General features: G+C 39.0%; 1 protein-coding gene across 2 annotated transcripts in view; it reads left to right on the forward strand.

Annotated features, from left to right (window-relative positions):
* The window catches only part of PLS1 (plastin 1), a 102,135-nt gene that overhangs the window by 53,461 nt on the left and 23,393 nt on the right, over positions 1-25,281 (forward strand). For both annotated transcript variants that reach the window (XM_037040245.1, XM_037040254.1), the window contains exons 3-10: positions 378-541; positions 2,384-2,513; positions 4,845-4,977; positions 6,830-6,911; positions 11,056-11,221; positions 11,303-11,445; positions 19,559-19,654; positions 22,620-22,815. In XM_037040245.1, coding sequence (XP_036896140.1) covers positions 378-541; positions 2,384-2,513; positions 4,845-4,977; positions 6,830-6,911; positions 11,056-11,221; positions 11,303-11,445; positions 19,559-19,654; positions 22,620-22,815 — 1,110 coding nt within the window. The remainder of the gene's footprint in view (positions 1-377; positions 542-2,383; positions 2,514-4,844; positions 4,978-6,829; positions 6,912-11,055; positions 11,222-11,302; positions 11,446-19,558; positions 19,655-22,619; positions 22,816-25,281) is intronic.

Genomic DNA, 25,281 nt, shown 5'->3' on the forward strand with positions numbered 1-25,281 from the left:
TCGTGTGTCCCCCACTGGGAAGTGGCCTGCAACCCAGGCATGTATGTGCCCTGACTGGGAATTGAACTGTGATCCTTTGGTTCATAGGCCCACTCTCAATCCAGTGAGCTATGCCAGCCAGGGCCAATTGATATTTTTTAATTTTATTTTATTTTTAAAAGATTTTACTTTTTTTTAGAGAGGGGGGAAGGTAGGGAGAAAAAGAGGGAGAGAAACATTGATGTGTTGCCCCTTGCATGTGCCCCAACCCAGGACCAAGCATTTTAGGCATATGCCTGACTGGTGTCAAATTGGCAGTCATTTGCTTTGGGGAATAACACCCAACCAACTGAGCCACACTACAATTGATATTTGACAGCTCATAATTTATTTTACAGATATTGACAACAGTGGGTATGTCAGTGACTATGAACTTCAGGACCTGTTTAAGGAAGCTAGCCTTCCTCTGCCTGGCTACAAAGTGCGCGAGATCGTGGAGAAAATTCTAGCAGTTGCTGACAACAACAAAGATGGCAAAATCAGTTTTGAAGAATTTGTGTCTGTAAGTAATCTAAACTTCCCCTGGCTACTACTCCTATTGCTTTGAGAAAATTTTAATAATGCCTTTGTCTCTTGGTTAAATCTGGCTGCAGACACCAGAAAAACAGCTGCTTTAAAATTGATGATGATGATAACAACTATGTCCACATTCATAAGACGTAAGAAAAAAATCATTCTCAAATTGTTGGGTGGAAGTCAGTCTTCAAGAACAGTAACTGTTTGTGCTCTAGTAAAACCAAACTTGCATTCAGTGCCCATTGACTTTCTCTGCATGCAGAATAGTTTAATATCTTAATATTTGGCCTTGAGAAATGCAATGTTTTTGACCTGAAATAGCTAAAATGTGGAAGCATTTCCTCTAGGAGCTGGTTATTTCCTTGTGGTAAGCCACATCTTCAGTTTCACAAGGGCCACCAGGTAAGTTTTGATGCCAGCTATGATAGCGCCATTTCATTATTAAACTGCCTCAAGACTCAAAGAACTGAACAAGATGGAAAAATAACATATGATTCAACCAATAAAAGAAAAATAGATTGTAGAACTGAACAGCGTACTGTAGAACTGAAATATGTTGTATTTCAAACCTGTCAGGCGAGAGAGGTGACGGGCTGAGCCGCCGTGGCCAGCTGGCAATTGAGTGAGGGCTGCTCCTTCCTTCCAACACCACCACCAATGACTGTATCTTTTATATGAAAACATAACCATCAATATAAGTAAATAAATATTTATGAGATATAAGTTTGCTGGGTTTGCATTCTTTATTCATTAAGCAAATATTTGCGCTCCTTTCTTGCCAGGAGCTCTTCTAGGTGCCCTGAATAAGGTGTTGAATAAAAAAAGCTGTGGTCCCTGCTTGCATGGAGTATGCATGTGGTGGGGAGGACAGGCACAAAAATGGATGCAAGACAACTCTGACAATTGCTGCGATGGAGCAGGTTTCCTTGGGAGTTTATAGTACAAGGCATAGAATTTGGTGTGGAGGCTGGGGAACCCAGAGGCTCAGGGAAGGTGTCCCAGAAGCTAAAAAAGAGTTGTACTGAGAGCTGAACAGATCAAAGGGATGGCAGAGGGGAATGAATGATGTACAAATAATGTAGGAGGCAGGCAGGGGACATAGCCTGTCAGAGGCTCTGTGGTTTGGGGGATAGTAGACAGTCTCAGGCACTTGGGAAAAGAGTCACTGTGGCTGGAGCTGAGATGGTGAAGGGAAAAGGAATACAGCTAGAGAAGTAAGTTATGGGGTCAGGTAATGCAGGGTCTTGTAGGATTTCTGTTTTTAGCCTGAGAGCAGTAGAAAGTCAGTAATGGGGGAGGAACAGAGTGTGAAGTGATATGATCAGACTTGCATTTTTAAAAACTCACTCGCTGCAGCTTGGAGAACTGATTGAATTCAATCTAACCAACATCTAGAAAGTCCAGTGAGAGAGTGGTTGGGTGGGTGGTCGGATGAAGCCTTTTAGAGTTGGCTTACTTACATGAACGTGCATACATTTGATTCAGACAGGAAAACACCTGTATTAAAGCATTTAAAACTCTATTATGCAGTTAGTTATTCTTTCAGTACAAAAAATCATGGCAAGTCTAGAATAGTTTTAATGTGGTCAATTTAAGCTCAGTTATAACAGCATTTCTTCCAGTGGTTGGAATGCAAACAGCGTCCGTTGTGTGTTATTGGTAAAATGACATGAGTGTTGTCGGTGAACACAAGCAGTAAGTGCAAGAATACCTGGTTAGTGTTTACCTGCTTATTGTTTATTCCAAATACATGAAGAAGTCTAAGTCACTTTCCTTCAGGTTGCAAGGTTTTCTATCAAGGCTTAATTTTACTTTTATCCCATTTCAGCTAATGCAAGAGTTAAAAAGCAAAGACATCAGCAAAACATTCCGAAAAATAATTAACAAGAGAGAAGGGATTACCGCTATTGGAGGAACTTCATCCATTTCCAGTGAGGGCACGCAGCATTCTTATTCAGGTAACGTGCTCCACATTTGATCTGCGAGTCATTGATTCATCCAACAGGTCTCACATTCATTAAATCTCAGATGCTATTTATTGTAATACGCACTGTCGTTTTATGTACTGTTGAGGGAAAAATCAGACTAAATTATAATATGCCTTCATATTTGAAATGTATCTCAGCTTCAGAGATGCTAGAATGCAAAATCCTAGAATCATTGAAATCAGTGAGTTCCTATTATGTGTCAGGTTGCAGTGCAGGGCAAAGAGATTAGGAACAACAAAAGAGTACTACTTATTTTCAGTGCTGACTGTGTTTAATCAAAACCTTTGAGAGGATTTTTCATCCTGGCTGGTAGAGTGAGTTTCCCTTTAGACCTGATCTAGGACTACGTGGAGAGGTTTACCCTGGGGACTTTTTCCTTCCATTTTCCAGGAGCTGAGATTGCTGAGTCACCTTTTATCAAGCTAGCAAGGGACTCGAGAACCCAGTGCCTGATTTGCTTGATCTGATAGAATCATTGGATTGTTGCCCAGTGAGAAATCCAGTCACATTAACTTCTAAGAGGAGATGCCTTGCCCCATTTAAGCTTACCGCACAGGGTGGAGATGTCTCAGAACCTTTGGCCAAGTTCCTTTTGTTCATGTTAACATAACATAATTAGAATGTGCTTTTAAACATCTTCACGGAAACTCACTGTAACTTTTTCTCCTTTCTTTCCCTAAGATTTAAATCTCTTAAGTATCCTCTTGATTCTTTTCCTTTCTAACTGGATTTTCTTCAGACAACATACTTGCACCTCTCCCACCCATCGTATTTTTTCCTAATCTTTTCCCTCTAAGGAAGTGTAGCAGGACCTCCATTTTTTGGAATGTATTTGCTCTTTGACTCCATTTCTGCCTGTCCATTCTAATGAGAAGGCTTCTTCCTTTTTCTTCTTTTTTTTAAAGATACCTTTTTATGGAGGTAATATATACACTTAGCAAAGTTGTGTGATCTTAAGTGTACAGCTCGGTGAATTTTCTCATGTGTATGTACATCCTTTAGCTACATCCACGTGGCTGCCAGCCCTATCAAGATATAACGTTTTTGTCTTCTGAGTAGTTCCCTCAGGTCTCTAACAGTAACTCTTCCTCCCCAGAGGTGGCCGCTTCTCTGATATCTATCAGTATACATTTTTAAACATTGTTTATTAAGGTATAAGACATCCACGGTAAAGCACTTGAAGTACACTATTCCTAAGTCGATGGTTTGATGTTTTTACATGTGACACAATCATGTAACTGTAATCTAGAATAAAATATACAACATCCATCCTTTCCCTGCCCATCTTCACTAGTTAAACATTTGTCTTCAAAGTAGTGCCTTTTTCATAAAGCCTTTTCTTTATCTACCCCAACCAGAAGTGATTATTCCTTTTTTAAAAATTCTTCAAAACATTGCTTATATCTCTCTTGTGGTGTGTTTATTTCCCTTATGTTTCATTTCCTTGTATCTCTCTTTTTTTTATCTAATCATTATAATACTATATCTTAGTAGTCTTTAAATCTCTAAACCCTAAGTCCCTGAGGAGGTATGGTGAGGCAAGGAGATCAGAAGGCAGATATGTACAAAAGGGAAATATTAGTGACTGTTTATGTTTTTTTGATTCTCACTCTGCGTTGTGTGTGTGTGTGTGAGATGGATTAAATGTGGAGGAGGTTGCCTGCCAAAGTCCCTTCCCTGCTGTACTAACACAACAGCATATCTGCTTAAAGACCCAGGTACCCACACTAGAAGCCATGTGTCCAGCAGATGAGGGTGAGAGTGGCCAAGAGTAGTACTGGTATCTCGGTTTGTGCCAGTTTTCTTACAGAGGTCCCACAGAAATGAACCTGTTTTATTCATTGGAATAACTCTTGATTGGAATCAGTATTTCTGTTATAAGTCCCAAATAACAACTCTGTAAATTTTTCAGGGGTTATGGTGGGATGGAATTTATTGCTATGGGTATTTGTTTCTCATGTCTTTCCCCTGTGTGTGTGTGTGTGTGTGTGTATGTATCTGGCCTCTGATGGTTTGCTTCTGATGCATTTGTTCTCAGAAGCTATATATATTTGGAAAGATTTCAGAATAAAACTGAATATTCAGTGTGTTCATTTAAGATATATATCTTACTCCTCCGCAATGTAACAGATGAAAAAGTGGAGTGAATTACCCTTTCTCCTTTTCTTAAACCCTTTAGAAACCCTTTAGTCTTTTAGTTGAGTTTTAATAATTGACATTTATAATATTTGAATAAAAACATTTTTATATTGCAATGAATTTTGTCAGATGAAGTTTGCTACTAAGATTTTCTGTTTTTAGAGGAAGAAAAGGTGGCTTTTGTTAACTGGATAAACAAAGCCCTGGAGAACGACCCTGACTGTAAGCACCTCATACCCATGAACCCCAACGACGACAGTCTTTTCAAATCACTTGCAGACGGCATCCTTCTTTGGTGAGTTGAGCACTGGGTGACTGTCTCCTAGAAGAGTATTCAATGCAAATTATAGTTCAGCAAATCCATTGTCTTTTGGAATCAGTTAACAAGTAGCTACATAGGCTTTGAAGAATTTATATCACATAGAAAATGAAGTACTCTATGTTTCCTAGAATTTTTCTTCAAATATAAGTTCTTAATTTTCTGATGTCTCTTTATTCTATTACCTTAATAATGCCAGGAAACTCTTGAGTTAATCCTCCGATACATTTTAAAATGTTCACAGGGCTTCTTTTTTTACTTCTTAATAAGGGAATATTGATTATCGACTGGGACAGGAACAAGAGGAAATGAAGAAGAAAGATATACCCATTTTGTACTTAGATGACATTAATGTAGTTCACCCTTATCATATCCTTGACTCCACTGTTTCTGCTTGCTCCACTGTAAACTCTCAAAGGCCATGTCTTATCTTTGTTGTGTGTCCCCCCATAGTATTTGGGACAAAGCAAGTGTGTTTTTAAGTTTATAAAAACGCACAAAACTTACAAAGAAAAAAATAATCATCAAAAATATTCTTCTCACCCATGTGTATCCATAATTAACATTTCGGCATATTTCCTTTGTTTTTTTTCTGTTTTTACTTGGAAAAAAAAGCCACCCATGAATATAGGGTATTAGTTTTTAGGACGTCACGTACAAAATACACTGTGATTGGAGGAATGAGTTCCACTCTGCCTGCCTACTATACAGCGAAACCATTCAAAGGAACAGGCTTGGTGGAATCAGCAGGCAAAGAAGACCCTATTGAGTCAGACTCTGGTCTAGCAAAAGTGAAGAGATATGAGAGGTGCATAAATAGGAGGCCCCTGCAGCTGCACCCCCTCCTCACAGGGGACGGGGGAAGGGGCAGTGTCAGGTGAGGAGTTTGATGGGGGTGCTGCACCTGTCAGACGGTAGTGCAGGTGTCCTGAGGCGAGTTCAGGTAAAACAGAAACCTCCCATGGAGCAGGAGGGCAGAAGCTCACTTCATCTTGATGTGCGGTGTGAATACAGACTGCGGAAGGGGGGCCTTGTGACTAAGAACAAAAAAAGGAAAAATGTATACTGTGACCTCTGCCTTCAGTTCTGATCTCTTCCTCTGACCTTGAGAGGATTTTCCTATCATGAATTGAATAGGTGTTTTCCAAAGTATATTCTAAAATATAACGATAAAATTTACATTAGTTTCTTTTAAAATGTTTGAATTATTGAAGTTTTAGAAAGACCAAGTCTCTGGTTCCTTATCTTTCTGCAACAACAGTAATTTTAAGAGACTTAAATCCACTGAATGAAAATTGGCCTCTCAAGAACTTCTTTGTAATGCTGCATGTTGGTGATCATTGAATGACATAAAGACAAGACTCACATAAAGAAAATGCAGGACCGTTTTTAAAATTTGGAGGAAATGCTAAGGTTATTATTGTAGTGAGTGATAGTTGTTTTAGGTTAAGGAATATCTTTTAGATTAAAAAAATTATTTTTAGAGAGGGAAGGAGAGAGAAAGAGAGAGACAAAAAGAAGGAGAGAGAGAAACATCTGTTTGTTATTCCACTTATGCATTCATTGCTTGCTTCTTTTATGTGCCCTGACTGGGGATCAAACTCACAACCTTGGTGGATCAGAATGATGCTCTAACCAACTGACATACCCGACCAGGGCTAGATTTTTTGAATTAAGTCTCTGACACAAATTACAGTATAATATTGTAAAGAAATAGATTATTATATTATTATTACTTTTCAAAATTTAACTATTTTGTCTGCTTGAAAAAATAAACTAAAAACATTTCTAGGAATCTTAGATTAAACTGTTTGCATTTTCTCTTTAGCAAAATGATCAACTTGTCTGAACCAGATACAATTGATGAAAGAGCCATTAATAAGAGAAAGCTCACCCCTTTCACTATTTCTGTAAGTATTCGCCCTCTGCCAGTAATCACATTACTCTGAGGAATGTAAAGCCTTTCTTAATGGAAGTTTAGGCCCAAGTAACACCTATGATTTAACATAATTTCAATTTCATATAAAAACTAGGTTTTTGCTAAATAAAAATTCAGCTGCATTTTGTAATGAATTAAATGAAGATCCAGAGTATGTTGGATGAACTTTTTTACTTAAGATAGTAGTGTTCACGTTATATTATAATGACTGTTATTTTTATTAATGAATATTTGCTGTACGCCAGTGTTTTCATTGGTTGGTTGAAAAAAGAAGTGCATAGTTTTACCATTTCACAAAAATTTTAGCTATTCTTTTTGTATTAAATTGTTCTGTAGTCAGCTTGTCCATTCACGTTTTGTTAAAGTTTAGGAATTTATAGTTACCACACTTTTCCCCTCAAAATATCTAGATCAGTGTGGTGGATATCAGTGGTGGATATTAATATTTACGAGGTACTTACTAGGTACCAGTCAGCGTTTTAAACACATTACAAGAATTATCCCTTGGACTCCTCCCAGCAGCCTTAAAATGAGATCCTCTGATGTGAAAGATGATGAGACACTGCATAGTGTCAGAGCCAGCATGTATTCCTGTGCTCTCGCTGCAGAATCCGTCCTTTGCATCCTGCACGTCCTGCCACTCTCCAGTGGTGGTAGCCATAGCAACTGTTCAACAGTTGCTGGTCACACTGAAGTGGTTGGAAATGAGCACCGCTGAGCTTTCCTTCATTCCTGGTGGCAAGTACAGTCCTTGATCTGGCTGACGTTGTTAGGTCCCTGCTGTAAGAGAGATTTGTGTGACCTTAGGGCAGTGGCACATGGTTAATTTTGGAGTATCCAAGGGGTACTCCCATTTCCTGTCATCCTTGAGAATTATGCAGTTAAATGTTGACTGATATAACTTTCTGTTTCCCTCCCCAGTAAACCAAATGTAATGCATATCCTTAGCAGAAACTACCATTCTTGAAGAAGCCCACTTCTGATTGTAATTGCTAGAAGATTTTTTTTCACATCTCGAATCAGGATGCTTCATCTACTATCTGTGATTGTTGAAAACATTCATACCAGTCTTATTTCTAGAATATGTGTCATACAGTTTTTTAAGGCACTGAATCTGAAATACAACATTTCTTAGTGTTGTATTTTGTTTTACTTTTAATACTTGTATGCAGTGCATTAAAGAAAATAAAGAGAAATATTCTGTAAGCATTTTGTAATACCTCAGGATGAGTCTGAGGTGCTAAGAATTTTATCATTTTATTCTTTGAGATAGTAATCTTTCAGTATGAGTGGGGTGTAAATAGTCTAGTTTTCAAGGATGCTTGAAAGAGTGTGCTAATGTAGAATGAGAAAAGACAGGCCTCTGGGAAGGAGCAAAGTGTTACTGTGGATATTAAATCTGTCTGTTTATTTGATAATTTTAGAGTTCTGGGAGTAGATCCACTAGAAAACTACCAGTTTTCCATGAAACTTTATCCCAGAGAAGCCTAATTCATTCGTAAAAGATTATACAGATAGTGGTAATGTAATTTTTCACTTTATGATTACAGGGTTATATAGGAGCTTGATGTATGAAAGAAAAGAAATATAAAAGGATGGAAATGACATACAGTAACTATGAAAACAAAGGAAGGGGCAGATCAAGTAGTTAATAGCAGGACTCATTTTTGTCTTGGAGACTTTCTCATTTCTCTTCTACTCAGTGTATGATGGGACTTCATTTTCTTGCTTATCGTTATTAAAAGAAAAATTATATGAATAAGACTGAAAAGCAGACTAATGATTTAGGGACCTAAAAGTCAGGAAACTAACAAGAATGGGTACAAGAGTATGAATCTGTTCATTATAACACATAAAAAATTCCAGTGTTATTAATATATTCATATTCACACAAATTATATGTGTGTATATTTTTATACTTACATATGTATACATATATACACACAAAAATATGACATTAATTTCACCTTATGTACAATTGCAGTTAAAGTAGGGAAATCATAGATTCCATTTGGGTGCTCCAAATGAAGTAAAAGTGATAATATATCAAATGATGAAATCTAAATAACAAATAATGCCTTTATTCTTACTGACCATATAAGTGTATAGCACAGCCCTCTAAAGATCATTAACAAAAGTGAGCTCATCTTGAATTGAAACTTTATGGAAAATAAAAATGTGCAAGCTGGTATGAATTAAAAGAAAGAAAATGTGCAATATTTAGATAGTAAAAAGTCAAATAGTTAATTAATCAAAATAGAAGGGACATGAGAAGCCACCTGAAACAGCAGTGGAAATTTTTCGGCCTTGTAGAGTGGGCTGTATCTCAGACTCGGCTCAGTGGTGCACAAAGAAGATGGGAGCGTGGGTGGGTAACTCGAGTTAAACTGCTGTGTTTGCTTGTGTCTTTGTCAGTGTCTCTGTGAAGATGCTCTGTGTTATAGATTAGGACACCAAAACTTACAGAAGAACCGCAGCTCTCCCACGTCCCCATGGTGGAGATTCCCTCATGTCCTTGTCTCTCCCCACCAACGCAGGTCTTCAGGAAGGAAGGCTGAGCTCTCGGGGCGGTAGTCTATGTTAAGACTTGGGGAACAACCTCTTTATGGGGTTCTCCTGTGTCTTCTTGCTCTTAAGATGTTTGAAATTGTCTTTAGACAATAGTGGTTGTCCTGTTCCCTACATACCAGTAAGGCAGTAATGTTGTACTTACCAATAAGAAACTACCATTTCTTCAAAGAAGCAGATTTTAGCTTTTTCCTTTAAATCCATTTTTAAGCTAATTACTTATAAGTCATTTGCTCTACCTGTGAAGCCAACGGTTTTGAATAAAATTAACATCAAAAGCTGATGCCCCATGTATCAACAACATGACCCATTGATAAGACAAAGCTGAGTTTTACTGTTTACTGCAGTTAGACAAAAAACTACCTGCAAAGCCCTGGCATTGTCTTGGGAGCTCTAAAGGACCTTTTATCTTGGCTGAAGCATGGGCTATATAAGTGGAATATTAGGAGATGAGGCCAAAGTCCAGTATTAGCAGATAAGGGGTTCGTTGTCATATTATGAATTTGGACTTGACCCTCTCATTTCCCTCTATGCCTTTAATCACTCTTACCCATTCATCCATTTATTCAATAAATATTTATTGAATATATACCATGTGTTAAGTACCAGGGAAACAGCCCCAAGCATGTCAAAAACCTTTGTTACCATAGAGCTCATACTGTAATTGGGGAAGATATAATAATAAGCATAAAAGTATATAATATGTCAGAGAATGCAAAGGCGTAAAATAGGGAAGAATGAGTGTCATCAGAGGTTGTGGTGATGCTTGCTGTTTTGTGTAGGATAATTAGAGGAGGCCATTAGGTGCATTTGAGCAATATTAAAGGACTTGGGGATACTTGGGGAACGTGTTCCAGGCAGAGGGAATAGCAAGTTCAAAGGTCCTGTGTAGTGAGCGAGAGGACATAGTAGGAATGACAGAACATTTGAAGAGTTTTAAAGCCGGGAGCTCCATCAGGTTTCTATTTTACCAAGATCACTGACAGCAGAGTGTTGTGGAAGATGGATTGTTGGCAGTTGCAGATGGGCATTAGGAAAGAATTAAGGCACCTGGAAAAGGCGCTGACAATTCCCAGAGGTATCAAGTAGGTAGAATTGGCAGATTTCGGTGACTGGAAGTGGTAGGAAAGGAAAAACAAGGATTTCCTCAGATTTCTCACTTAGGAAGAAAGCAGGCAAGAATGACTATTGGTCCTACCAACTGAGACAGGAAATAAAGAAAAACCAGTTGTAACAGGGAAGAAGAGGAAGACCAGGCAAGTATGGCAAGGAAGCATGCTTCGGTTTTGGACATACCGAGTTTGAGGTGGGGCTGGGAGAAGGTGCGGATTTGAAAGTCATTGGCATATAGAGGTAATAGTTAAAACCGTGGAATTTTTCTTTTGAGTGGTAGTGTTTTTGCTTATTTAAATATTACTTACGTTCAAAGATCTGAAATTTCACAATCCATTGTTTCCTATTTACCTTCACAACTGGTTGGTAAGACTTTAGAAAAGTAGTTCCTCATGGATGTTTTTTTGTTGTTGTTTGTGTGTGTGGCGCTACAGGAAAATTTAAACCTAGCTCTGAATTCTGCCTCGGCCATTGGTTGTACGGTGGTCAACATCGGTGCCCAGGACCTCAAAGAAGGAAAGCCCCACTTAGTGCTGGGACTTCTCTGGCAGATCATCAAAGTTGGTCTTTTTGCGGATATTGAGATTTCCAGGAATGAAGGTATGATCATAAAAAATATTTATTCTTTATGGACATATACTTACCAGAGGGAGTACTTATCTCTCAATGTTCTCCTCTCAGCTTTGATTGCATTGCTCAACGAAGGCGAGGAACTAGAGGAGCTGATGAAGCTCTCTCCCGAGGAGCTGCTGCTGCGGTGGGTGAACTACCATTTGACCAATGCAGGATGGCATACCATCAGCAACTTCAGCCACGACATCAAGGTTTACATTTTAATGTCCAAGTTTGTGATATAGAATAGAATGTGAAAACAAAAGGGATGCAGACTTAAATTTGAATTGCGATTGAATTCACAAGGGTACAGTGTTAGAAGTGAAATGTTGCAGTTCTCTGGGAATGCTAATTACAAAATCTTATATTTTAAAAATATTGGCTCATGGGCTTTTAATAAGAACTACAGCTGGCTGTTAGAGGAAGGAGATGCTTCTTAGCAGGTGAAAGCATTTTTTGCATTTTATCTTCCACATGTATACTAAATTATACAGTGACAGTCATTCTGAGAATTTATGTTTGCTGGACTATAGGCCCAGGTGGGCCTGACCGGTTCAGCACTCTTATGGCCACTTTGTCAATGACCAGCTACTAGGGAAGCACGTTATCTGAGGGCCCAGGGAATCAGCAAATGAAAGGCGGTCTTCAGGCAAGTCTGTCAGCCATAGGAGCTGCAACGCTTCCCCCTACTGGGAGACCGTTGTCAAGGAAACCGGGACTTTCAGTCTGCCCAGTAACAACTCACGTGGTCACTGCCCAGAAAGGCATTGCTGGCTTGGGTCCCTGTGACTTTTTCTTCTCTGTGATTTTTTTTCCAGGTTAATCAGTGTTGACATTAATTCATGTATTCTCTTTAGATATGTTAACACCTTCAGTCAGGTTATGTTTTTGCCATAATGACCTAGATGACAACCTGTCTCTTTGAAGTGACATTGTCTGCTTCTATGCTCATTTAAAATTTTACTTGAGGGGCTGTCTTTTATTTTTTTAAAGGAAGTTTGTTGGTCTTTAAATGACTCAAGTTGCAAATAAACCATTTGGGTAGTAGCATCAGCCTAAGACATGTGACATCTTTGTCAGCTGACTTCATAGCACCTCAGTACTGAGGACAGGAAAGGTCTCAGAGCAAAGTCACAGGGTTAGTGGGTAGGACCCTGGTTGAATAAGACTGCAGCGGAGGTTACAGGGCCACTGTTACATTGGTGCTTTCATTCAGCACATGGCACAGCCTATGCAAAATATGTAGTGAAAGATGTACATCTCAAACCCTTGAAGGACAAATATGTAACACCACAGACTTGGGTATAATATCTAGAGAAATTGAGTTTCTAAAGAACCTGGTTTTGTTAGCTTTACATATACGTCTATTACTTGAAATACCTGAACACATCTTTGGCTTAGTGAAATTGGAACTGAACAAAAAGAAAACAAATCTCTGTGAATCGACTTCTTAGCTCCGTTCCGAAGAAGAGAAGGAAAATCCGACAGTGGTAGATTCCCCATCCCGAGTCATGTGTTGGAAGTCGTCCGGGGGCCACACCACACAGTGAGACACAGGCCTGACGTTTGGTCTGTGTCACTGTGTGGGATTTCTGCACTGTACTTGGGTTTGATCACTTGATGTTAATTCTATGGAGAGGAGGAGGGAGGGAGAATGAGAGGAAGAGAAGCATCCATGTGAGAGAGAGACTTCAATCCATTGCCTCTTGCCTGTGCCTGAACCAGGGACCTGGCCTGCAACCCAGGCATCTGCCCTGACCAGGAATTGAACCAGTGACTCCTCAGCTCACAGGCCAGTGCTCAGCCCACTGAGCCACACCACTCAGGGCTCTCCTTTAGTTTTCAACGATAACCTTGCTGGATAAAGTCCTGGTAGGTCTTTGCTTTTTATCACTTTGAATATTTTATACCCACACCTTCTGGCCTGAAATGTTTCTGTTGAGAGATCAGTGATCAGCTGACAGTCTTACAGTAGCTCCCTTGTAGGTCATCATCTGCTTTTCTCTTGCTGCTTTTAAGTTCTCTCTATGGCCCTGTCTGGCATGGCTGTTGGTTGAGTTGGTGAGCATAGTTCTGCAAAGCAAAAAAGGTCGCCGGTTTCTTTCCCAGTCAGAGCACATGCCTCGGTGGTGGACCTGGTCCCTGCTTTCTTTCTCACACATCAGTGTTTCTCTCCCTGTCTCTCTCCCTCCCTTTCCCTGTCTCTAAAAATAAATAAATAAAATCTTTTTAAAAAAGATTCTCTCTTTGTCTTTAACCTGTGGTATTTTACTTATGATGTGTCTTGGAGTGGGCCTCTTTGGGTTCATCTTGTTTTGGACTCTGTGCTTCCTGGACTTGTGCGGTTTTTTTTTTTCCTTTTCTAGGTTAGGGAGGTTTTTGGTCATTTTTTTCTTCAAATAGATTCTCAATCTCTTGCTCTCTCTCTTGTCCTTCTGGTACTCCTATAGAAGACTAAGACATTTTTAAGTGATATAAGTAAAACTCTTTAATAAACTTTAAACATCTTTCACTTACAGCAGGGACCTACTCCCTAGAGGGAGTAGCTTTTCCTCCCATTCTCCACCACATCTCACCTCTTTAACAGTTTGAGGGAGACTGCCCTCAACACAAGCTCATACATCATATTCAGGACATTGATAAATGTATGCAATTATGAAATAGGTGGAGCTTTGCTTCTTGGTGAAGCCACATTAATTTATTTTTTAAGTGACAGAGATTCAGTGTAGTTCCAATTCATGCTTTTTAGTGATATATAACAATTTTCAAAATGTTAAAGTAGTTACAGTGGTTTGAGCCTTCAGTGGAAGAGCTTATACATTATACAATATTTGTTAGTATGACCAAGAGAAGAAAGGCGTTTGGGCTTTGATTATAAAATGCAGCATCTTTCTTCGATTCTCATGGCTAAACATTTCTTTTTCCTTTTTTTCTATTCTTTTCTTTGCTATCTTTAATTTCTCTGGCTCAAATTTCCATCATTAAATCAGAGAATACCTTACAGATATTAGTACATTTTAGCAGGTTTCTACATAATTAACGTTCCACTACTGGGCTCTGGTTTTCCCCCTTTTCTACAGAAAGCTGCCTTTTATCTTGTAAATCTGATTTGTTACTAACCAGCAGAAATGGAGCACTCTCATCTTCTGTTATTCTTTTTTTTTAAATATATTTTATTGATTATACCATTACAGTTGTTCTATTCCCCCCCTTCAATCCCCTCCACCCACACCCTCCCTCCCCCACCATTCTCCCCCCCCCCGTCCATAACCACGTGTCTCAAGTTCTTCGGATTCCACACTTCTCCCACTATTCTCACCGTCCCCCCTATCCACCTTCCGCCTACCATCTATGCTATTTTCTGTGCCTTCTCCCCTCTTCTCCCCCTCCCCTGTNACATTTTAGCAGGTTTCTACATAATTAACGTTCCACTACTGGGCTCTGGTTTTCCCCCTTTTCTACAGAAAGCTGCCTTTTATCTTGTAAATCTGATTTGTTACTAACCAGCAGAAATGGAGCACTCTCATCTTCTGTTACTCTTTTTTTTTTTTAAATATATTTTATTGATTATACCATTACAGTTGTTCTATTCCCCCCCTTCAATCCCCTCCACCCACACCCTCCCTCCCCCACCATTCTCCCCCCCCTAGTCCATAACCACGTGTCTCAAGTTCTTCGGATTCCACACTTCTCCCACTATTCTCGCCCTCCCCCCTATCCACCTTCCGCCTACCATCTATGCTATTTTCTGTGCCTTCTCCCCTCTTCTCCCCCTCCCCTGTTTCTAACCCTCCATGTGTTCTTCATTTCTATGGTTCCACTCCTGATCTAGCTGTCCTCCTGGTTTGCTTTTGTTTTAGGTGTGGTTGCCAACAACTGTGTGTTTGCTGTCCTTTCACTGTTATTATTTTTCATCTTCTTTTTCTTATATAAGTCCCCCTAGCATTTCATATAATAAGGGCTTGGTGATGATGAACTCCTTGAACTTGACCTTATCTGAGAAGCACTTTATCTGTCCTTCCATTCTAAATGAAAGTTTTGCTGGATAAAGCAATCTTGGCTGTAGGTCTTTGGATTTCATGACTTGGTATACTTCTTTCCAGCCCCTTCTTGCCTGTAAGATCTCTTTTGAGAAATCCGCTGACAGTCTGATGGGTACTCCTTTGTAGGTGACTGTCCCCTTATCCCTTGCTGCTTCTAGGATTTTCTCCTTCATTTTGGTCTTGGCTAATGTAATTATGATGTGCCTTGGTGTGTTCCTTCTTGGGTTCAACTTCTTTGGCACTCTCTGAGCTTCCTGGATTTCCTGGAAGTCTATTTCCTTTGCCAGACTGGGGAAGTTCTCCTTTATTATTTGTTCAAATAAGTTTTCCACTCGTGGCTGTTTCTTTCCCCCTTCTGGTACCCCTATAATCCGGATGTTGGAACGTTTAAAGATGTCCTGGAGGTTCCTAAGCCTCTCCTCATTTTTTTGAATTCTCATTTCTTCATTCCTTTCTGGTGGGATGTTTTGTTCTTCCTTCTGGTCCATTCCATTGATTTGAGTCCCCGTTTCCTTTCCATCACTATTGGTTTCCTGTGCATCTCCCTTCATTTCAATCAGTCCAGCCCTCACACGTTCCTCTAATTTGTAACTTTGTTCCTCTAATTTGTGACTATAATCAACCAGTTCTGTGAGCATCCTGAGAAATAGTGTCCTGAATTGTGCTTCTGAGAGGCTGGCAATTTCTTGGTCGCTTAGAGTTATTGGCTCTGGGACTTTGAGTTCTTCTTGTGCCATCTTTCGGGTTGTTCGTGCCTGTTCCATAGCAGGATCAGAGCCCTAAAGTGTTCACTAGAACAGGGCAACTCAGTCGCTGGGTTGTGATGTTGTAGGTGGGGGCGGGGTCAAAGAGAGACAATGGCTCTCACTGGTATTGCAGGGCAACTAAGTCACTGGGTTGTGACGCTGTATGTGGGGGCGGGGTCAAAGAGGGACTATGGCGTCCTGTCCGCCGCCTGCCGCCACGGCCCTCACCGGTGCCGCAGTTGCTGCTGTCACCGGGCCCACGCGTTTCGTCCCACTGCACTCGAGTGTGCCACCACCGTCAGCCCTCGCCCCCTGGGGCCTGCGTGGTCTGTCTCACTGTGCGCGAATATGCGCCCGAGGTCTGCCCCGCACCCCAACTGGTTCTCGTCTGCCTGCGCGCCTGGGTCGGGAGCCCTGTCCTGCCCGACCCTGCTTGCTGCTGGCTCCGCCCCTCTTACCGTCCCCTTTGAACGGTTAGATGTAGTCGGACCTCCGTATAATTCAATTTTCTGTCTTTTGGTTGTGTCTTTGTTTCTCCAAACCTTTGTTGTATTCAAACTTGGTTGTGGGAGAAGGCACAGTGTTGTGGCTGCAAAGCATTCCATTTCTGTGATAGGCAGACACAGCCGAGACCCTGCTCACAAGTACAGTGCAGTCGCAGTGGTTGGCACTGCGGTCCACACTCGCTCCAGTCCAGCACTGCCTGCTCAGAGCGGTCTGCTCCACAGACCCATCATGTGTGGACGGTGGGGTCAGCGCCAACTCACCTCTGCCACCACTGCCCACTGCAGTGACTTTGTATGAGGCCACAGAATTCTGCCCTTTGGGTGTATTTACAGTTGCCTGTAATGCCAGAGTTTTGCCAAAGGATTGACACTTATCTGGGACTTCCAGTCAAGATGGTAGCATAGGTAAGTGTAGTATTTGAATCCTTCCACAACCACATCAGAATTGCAACTAACTGCAGAACAGCCATCACTCAAAACAGCCTGAAATCTAGCTGAATGGAAGTCCTACAACTAGGGATTTAAAGGAGAAGCATCATAGAGACTGGTGTATAAAACAGTAGGGGTGGACGTGCTGAGTGGGCTGGATTTATACTCACACTGGGTGAAAATTGGGATGGATATCTGTCAGCTGATTTCTTGATGAAAACTTTGAAGGCCAGAAGGGAGAGGCAAGAAATATTCAAAGTGATGAAAAGCAAAGACTTATAACCAAGATTACTCTACCCAGCAAAGCTATCATTTAGACCCAAAGGACAAATAAAGAGCTTCTCATACAAGAACAAGCTAAAGGAGTTCTTCACCATAAAATCAGTGTTATGTGAAATGTTAGAGGGTCTTCTTTAAAAGGAAGACGAAAAAAGGTAAAAAGTATGAACAATAAAATGGCAATCAATACATATCTATCAACAATTGAATCTAAAAATCATACTAATAAGCAGAACAGAAATAGTTCCAGAGAACTTTCTGACAGTTGTCAGATGGTTGGAGTGTTGTCCTATACACCAGAAAAGTTGCAGGTTCAGTCCTTGGTCAGGGCACATATCTGGGTTACAAGTCCAATACCTAGTCAGGGCACATATGGGAGGCAACCTATTGATGTTTCTTTCTCATGTCAGTGTCTCTCTCTCAGTCTCTCTCCACCCTTCTTTCTCCCTTTCTCTCTCTCTAAAGTCAATAAACATATCCTTTGGTGAGGATTAAAAAGAAAACAAAAAAGAACACCCTGGCTGGTATGACTCAATTGGTTGGGCATTATCATGCAAAGTAAAATGTCACTGGTTCAAATTCCCATTCAGGACACATGCCTAGGTTGCAGGTTTGGTCCCCAGTCAGGGCATGTGCAAAAGACAACCAATCAATGTTTCTCTATGACATCAATGTTTTTCTCCCTTTCGCCCTTCCCCACTCTCTAAAAAACAATTAAAAAAAAAAACAAAACAAAGAAAAGAAAAAGAAGCACCAATTGGTTATCACAGAATAGTCATGGGGATGTAAGGTACAGCGTGGGGAATGTAGTCAATAATAGTTTAATAATTATATATGTTGTTAGATGGTACGAGATTTATTGGGGTGATCACTTAGTAAGTTACCTAATGTAATTACTGAAGTGTACACCTGAAACTAATATAAAATTGTATGCCAATTGTAATTGAAAAATAATTAAATGGAAAAAAGAAAAAAAAAACTGTATCGCAAGCCAGCCCTCCACCCCAGGCACTGGGGCGGAGAGTGCTGGGCTGTCATCCGGAGGCTGTGCACTCGGAGGCGCAGGAGGAGGACTGCAGTGCCCCAGGGGAGTTCCACACCTTCCTCCTGGCTGCAGGGGGCTCCTCTGTTTTAAACTTCAGTTCATCGGATGTTTATTAAACCCTTCCTGTGGGACATTATGCCAGGCATGGGGGATGCCGTGCTGTGGCTCTTGAGAAGCCTACACTGGGAGAGAACACATCTAGTAGTTGGATATTTCATTATCCATTCCTGTATAACAAGCCACTCAAAAACTGAATAACTGAAATAGCGTCTTGTTTCTCAGGATTCTGTGGGTTAATGCAGCTTGGTGGGTGATTCTGCTTCAGATAGTTCTGGTTGGGATCACTAACTCTGCATTCAGTTGTGAGTTTTGCTGGTCTGAAATGCTGGCAAGGCCACAAGTCACGTGACTAGCCACTCACTGCTTCTCTGGGAGGCCTTTCCATGTGGCTAGCGTGGGTGTCCTGACAGCCTGGCTGTCTCAGATGGTTGGGCTTCTTATGAGGAAGCTGTGTTTGAGAGGATGCAAGCAAAAGCTCATAAGACTTGTGCTTGGAGACCCCAAAACACAAAATGCATTCTCTTGGTCAAAGCAAGTCACAAGTCCAGTCTGAGGTTGAAAGGAGGGTGCGAATAGACTCTGACTTTTAGTGGGAGAAGCTATAAATGTACGNTCACTGCTTCTCTGGGAGGCCTTTCCATGTGGCTAGCGTGGGTGTCCTGACAGCCTGGCTGTCTCAGATGGTTGGGCTTCTTATGAGGAAGCTGTGTTTGAGAGGATGCAAGCAAAAGCTCATAAGACTTGTGCTTGGAGACCCCAAAACACTTTAAATGCATTTTCTTGGTCAAAGCAAGTCACAAGTCCAGTCTGAGGTTGAAAGGAGACTGCGAATAGACTCTGACTTTTAGTGGGAGAAGCTATAAATGTACGGGGAAGAATTAATGGTAGCCATCTTTGGATATGCCTTCTTTGGATGATTTATTACAGTGTGGTCCTAGGGAAAGCTTCCAAAAGATAACACTTCATCCTGATCTTGCCTGATGCTTGGCAATGTAACCAAATGAAAAAGGTGAGGACGGGTATTCCAGTGTGGAGAACAGTGTTGCCAGAAACTCGGAAGTGCAAAATTGCGTAGTGTACTCATGAGCCTATGTGATAAGTAAAGGTAATAGTTATCATTCCATTCTTTGAATGGGCTGTTTCCTCAGTTTGAGTACTTCTTTTCCAATGATGATTTTATTCACTTTAAAAATCCTATTTCATTTCTTTCCTTGAAGGATTCAAGAGCCTATTTTCATCTGCTTAATCAGATTGCACCTAAAGGTGACCGGGATGATGGACCTGCTATTGCCATTGATCTTTCAGGACTTAATGTGAGTAGAGTTTTTAATTAGAAAAAAAATGTTAGATTTTGTTAAACCATAAAAGTTTACCATTTTTATCATTTGTAAGTGTGCAGTCCAGAGGCATTAAGTATATTTTCATTGTGTGCAACCATCACCTCTATCCATATCTAGAATTTCTTTATCGTCCCATAGTGAAAGCTGTACCCAGTAATAATTCCCCTTCCCCTTGCCCCTGAATCCCTGGATTTGACTAGTGAGTACAGTCAATTGAGAGTACGGTTGTCAACAGCATCCTCTGTGGTGTCCTCAGTCCCTACTTGAAGTTTGGTTTTCAAAAGTTTTTCCATGCCCTTAGCTCCAAATCTCTGTGCTTAGGGAACAAACCAAGTCATCTGGTTTTCATGGAGAAAGGGAACTGCAGAATTCCAGCCTTGAGTATGTGTGGGATCAACCCCACATCTCATTTCCCTGGGGCAGCATAGCCGGAACCCACAGGGTGTTTGTGCAACTATCACTGTGTACGAGGAAAGGTAGCAACAAGCCATTATGAGGTTGCTAAGCAGTCAACTATGAGTTCTTCCAGCTTACATTGTGTTTGGAAATACAAAAATGAAAAGATGACACTTCCTTGTGTTTATGGTGTAGGAAGGGCTGGTACAGATCCTGATCCATCTAACACAATTCCTAGGAAGCCCATTCTTTAATGTAAGTTGTAAATACTAGGGATGGTTCTACCTAAACATTAAAATCTGGTCAGACTACACTTGCTGTGAAAATCGACTAAGTACTTAAAGTACAATGTCCCTAATATTTAGTTTTAAAGGCAACTTAAGTCATTACTTAACTATATTTCACATTATTATAATGAAATATCTAAGAAATTTAGTATTGCAGAAGTATGAAAATTTGCAAATTAGTTTAAGTCAAAAAAATTAGGAATTTAAAAAAACATGTGAAATTTCAAACATATTCAAAAGTGAACGGACCTGGCATACTGCACTAAAACAACCGTCAGCGCCTGGTCAGTCTTCTTTCATGTTCATCACCTGCCTGTCTCTTCCTCCTCCGTGTTATTGTGAAGCAAATCCTAGATATTGTATCTTTTTATAAATAAGTATTTCAATATGTATTTCTAGAAGATAAAGACAAAATATAACCATAATTAATACCTTACCTGAAAATATTAACAATAATCTGTAGTGTCATTTAAATATCTAGTCAACATTGACATTTCCAATTGGCTCACAATGGCAGATTTTCTTTTAAAAGTTTATTCGAATTAAGATCTATATAAAGTCACATATTGTGCTTCGTTGGTATTTACCTTAGTAACATTTTAGTGTTGTTTAAAAGCATTAAACTTATCACTGTCTCTGATTTTATTTACATTTCTTTTTTGTTACTAAGGTATTTACCTTAGTAACATTTTATTGTTGTTTAAAAGCATTAAACTTATCACTGTCTTTGATTTTATTTACATTTCTTTTTTGCAAGCCTGGTGCACAGAATTAGATAGGTCATAATTCTTTTATGGTATGCTGTTGGCATGGGTGCATATCCATTTGTTCATTCATTTACTCTTTATTTTGGGGGCAGGGATGGATGAGAATGTCCCAGAATTAAATAGTGGTGATGTTTTTGCAACTCTGTAAATATACTGAAAATCACTTAATTGTATACTTGAAAATGATGAATTTTATGAGATATGAATTCTATCTCAATAAAAAATATTAAAAATACATATCATCAATCCAATCATGAGAGAACATTGGACAAATTCAAACTGAAGAACATTCTACAAAATAACTGGGAAGGAGTATGTCAGTATTCCTCAAGTGTCAAGATCCTGAGAGTATAAAGTGAAAGTCTTAGGAATGACCTCAGATTGGAAGAACCCAAGGAAACATGAGAGCTAAATATTTTTGTAGTTGTTTGTTTTCAGATTGTAATAAGTCTCTATGAACTCTCAGTTCAACCAGACAGCTGAGACCCTGACACTAACGGGCATTTTAGCTCCATAGTTCTTCCTGATTCCTTCTCTCTGCCTTGCCTAATGTGATAATAACTACCGTGGATCTTATGTTTATTGTTCTTTTGCTTTTCCTTTTTATATACGTTTCTGTCAACCAAATGTATTCCTTACAAAATTTAATTATTTTACTTTTTAACTTCATATGTTTTCATGTTGTACTTAAATTTCTAATACTCATTTTAAACATATCATATTCCTAAATCATATTTTTCTATGTCATTGTGTGAATAAAACAATTTATTTGTCTGCCCTCTTTTGATAAGCATTTGGATTGTTTCTGGGGTTTTTGCAATTATGAAAAATAGTGTTCCTTCTGATTTTAATATTGTTTAAATTAAAACATAACTTGTTTTCATTGAAAAAAGAGTCTGCTGAAAATATCATTCAGGCAATAATGGGTGAGACAACTAAGCCTTTTAGTCAGAAGGCACTCTAATCTATGGCCTTGATTAAGTTACCTATAATTTGATCAATAGGAGTTTACTGATACAGTATTTGAGAGTTTTATTCAGTATTTTGGCAATGAGGATGAATATTATTCTGGTCCCAGCTGGAAAACGCAGACTAATTTTTATTGACTTAAAAGAAATGGGGAAGTTGATTTGGAATTCCTGCACATTCTGACCTTATTTTGAGATATTATTAGATATATTTCCAGAAGAGTAATTTCATATAAATATACAGGGTCCAGCACAAATAACACCCCTTTTTATTATAAAAACCTTTTATTGCAAAGTCATAAGCATATAATTCTCTAACATCAATATCACACTCAAGCACATCATATGACATTTTGGGTGAAATGGCTAAATTAAAACTATAAATTATTACACCCTTATTATTACCCTACCAATCACACTCAAGGAGGCGTTACTTTTGCCAGACCCTGTATATGTGTATAAAAAGCTATGCCAATGAAAAGTTTAATCTTGACCATTTTTATTGTTTATCGTTGTTTAGGAGAAAAATGACCTGAAGCGTGCTGGATTCATGCTTCAAGAAGCGGATAAGCTGGGCTGCAGACAGTTTGTTACCCCTGCGGATGTGGTCTCAGGCAACCCTAAACTTAATTTGGCTTTTGTAGCTAATCTCTTTAACACATACCCATGCCTACACAAACCTGATAATAATGACATTGATATGGATTTATTGGAAGGTATGTTCTTTCTGGCTTTAATTGATTCCCTGTATGTCTCTTCAGTGTTCTTGTTCTACTTCACTGTCAAGGGTGTGGGAGTGTGGTGGGAGACGTAATTTACTGTGTGTAGGCATGTGCATCCATTAAAAAGTTCGGATTAAAGAAAGTGGTTGTTGGTTTGGGCTAAAAGAGAGTGCTGGGGTAAATCTTATACTTGTCTGTCACCTCTCTGTAAGATGGTAGTGAAAACTGTCATACATTAAAAAAATTCTCTTTAATGACCACATAACATAACTCCACCACGAATATGGACAATGAATTATCTATTGGAAAAATAATTATCTGTAGCTTTTCTCCTTTGAAAGCTACAGTTTGACTCTAGTATTGTTCTCTTTTTAATGTTTTTAGAGTACATGAAAAAATTTATAATATTCATACTTGTCTTGTGTGTGGGCTATTGTTATCTGTCTCATAATTTATAATACTTTCCTATTTTGCTTCATGAAATGCAGATTTGACCCCTCCTAATGTAGGTACTGTATTTAGTACTTTCCTATACTCTAAATATATTCGTTCTGAATGTTCTTTTTATTAGTATCATTTATTCTTTCTATCTGGGTTGATATTTATTTTTTGCATTGTTCATGCTGTGTTTTTTTTTTTCAGTCTTAATATGCCTAAAGAATGCATGATAAGAAGCAAGAAACACAAATGAAACTTAATTAGAATAGCAGAGCAAGGCTCGGTTATGTAAATTCTCCACCTAATTTGCCTTCTATAGTGATGGAATAGTGTAGTTGTTAACACATTAGAAAACAATATTGATGATAGAGTTCACAATTCGATGTTAAGCTTTTACCCCTCTCCTATAAATAAACAAACTCATCTTTTATCACAAGTAATCTTTGAAAGGATCTAGTTAGATTCTATGACTTGGATTATTTTGTGTTATTTAGCTATGTTTCACTTACTGCCTGTCATTGAAGCTTACAATATATGAATCGTCATTCATGACAAATGCATTCTCAATATCTAGGTCTTTGTCCTTGTCTGTTTTCCAGCCTCTCTTCTTTTCTCCTCCCAGGCTCACCCTCTCACTCACATGCGTACCAAAACCCACACTAGTATCAACTAAAAGTCCAAACAGTGGCAGCTGTGGTGGCAGTTGTCAGACGTAGGGGCCAGTCCTAAAATATTCCCACTAGTTGCCCCGGTTTGGAGAAAAGTAGTTTTCAAGCAGGGATTTCTTGGCCGGGAGGATTTGATGATTCAGTGTTCCTTTGCTCACATCACCCCCCGTTATTTACTCCTTTCTTCCTCAGTGAGATAGCATGGAAAATCAGTTTCACGAACTTTTTCTCTTTGCCACAACCAGAGTTCCAATGTCTTTGTCACTTTATAATTATAGGGGTTTTTAAGTAGTAAAAGAAGTTTCAGAGTTAACAAATATGTTCTCTGAGCAATATGATTTAATTCAATTCACTCTTCCTGAGATCCAGTAAAGTAGAGTAAGGACTATCTTTTCTGCTTAGATAACTGAGGGGGAAGATAGATAATATATTTTTCAACAGAGAAACTTAGGATGAGAAATTAGAACTTTTAAAAAATCAAGTAAAAAGAAAGACTGTTAAGTTTTTAAGAGTCTGGAAAATTTCAAAATCCCTCCGTCTTACATTAGAAGGCATTGTTTAGAGTGGCATATTAAAAATGATCTGCTTTTTATAGTCACCAAATTCTTGCTAGATATCTTTTCCAAGTTGCTCGTTCTCCTATTTTTAATGTTTGAATTCTTTTGCTAGTGTTCAGCATGCTTTTGGAATTTTTCAGTGTGAATCAGATTGCTAAATATTTCCATTAGTATTTACTATATTTATATAAGAAGATACCGTGGGAAATATTTATCAATCATCTTTATTTAGAATTTATGTATGTCCTGATACATCTGCCGAAATGTATTTGACTCTGACTGTCATTGGAATTTTTTTCCTCTGTAAATTTGTTTATGGATCCTCATGAAGTTTGAAGCTAGACCTCATCACATCCCATTTTCATATATTAGTATGTCCTCATTGGCAAAGAATTTTATCTGTATGGAGTTAAAAAATAACTTTAATAAAAAGTAACTTTAATAAAAAATATTTTTAATAAAAAATATTAAACCTTCATATGAAATTGAGCCAAATATATAGGCTATGTATAGAGAGACCATGTCAGAATTAATTTGCGGTGATGGAAAACACACAGGCCGTGGAATTATACTTTGTTCAATTGTGGTTCCACCAGTGTATATCTGAGTGACCTCTGTGAGCCTTGGTTTTCTCATATATAAAGCAAGAATAACAATACCTATTCTAAGTATTATAAAGTGGGTTAAAATGACCTTGGCTGAATGAAAGAGTTTAGTATACAGTATGTGCTCAATAATGGTCAGATAGGGGAAGAAATATAGTACATCACTTAACACATTTAGTTAGCGTGAAATGT

This window comes from Sturnira hondurensis, unplaced genomic scaffold (assembly GCF_014824575.4).
Source record: "Sturnira hondurensis isolate 20B ecotype Veracruz unplaced genomic scaffold, ASM1482457v3 Scaffold0000396, whole genome shotgun sequence".
NCBI classification, from domain to species: domain Eukaryota; kingdom Metazoa; phylum Chordata; class Mammalia; order Chiroptera; family Phyllostomidae; genus Sturnira; species Sturnira hondurensis.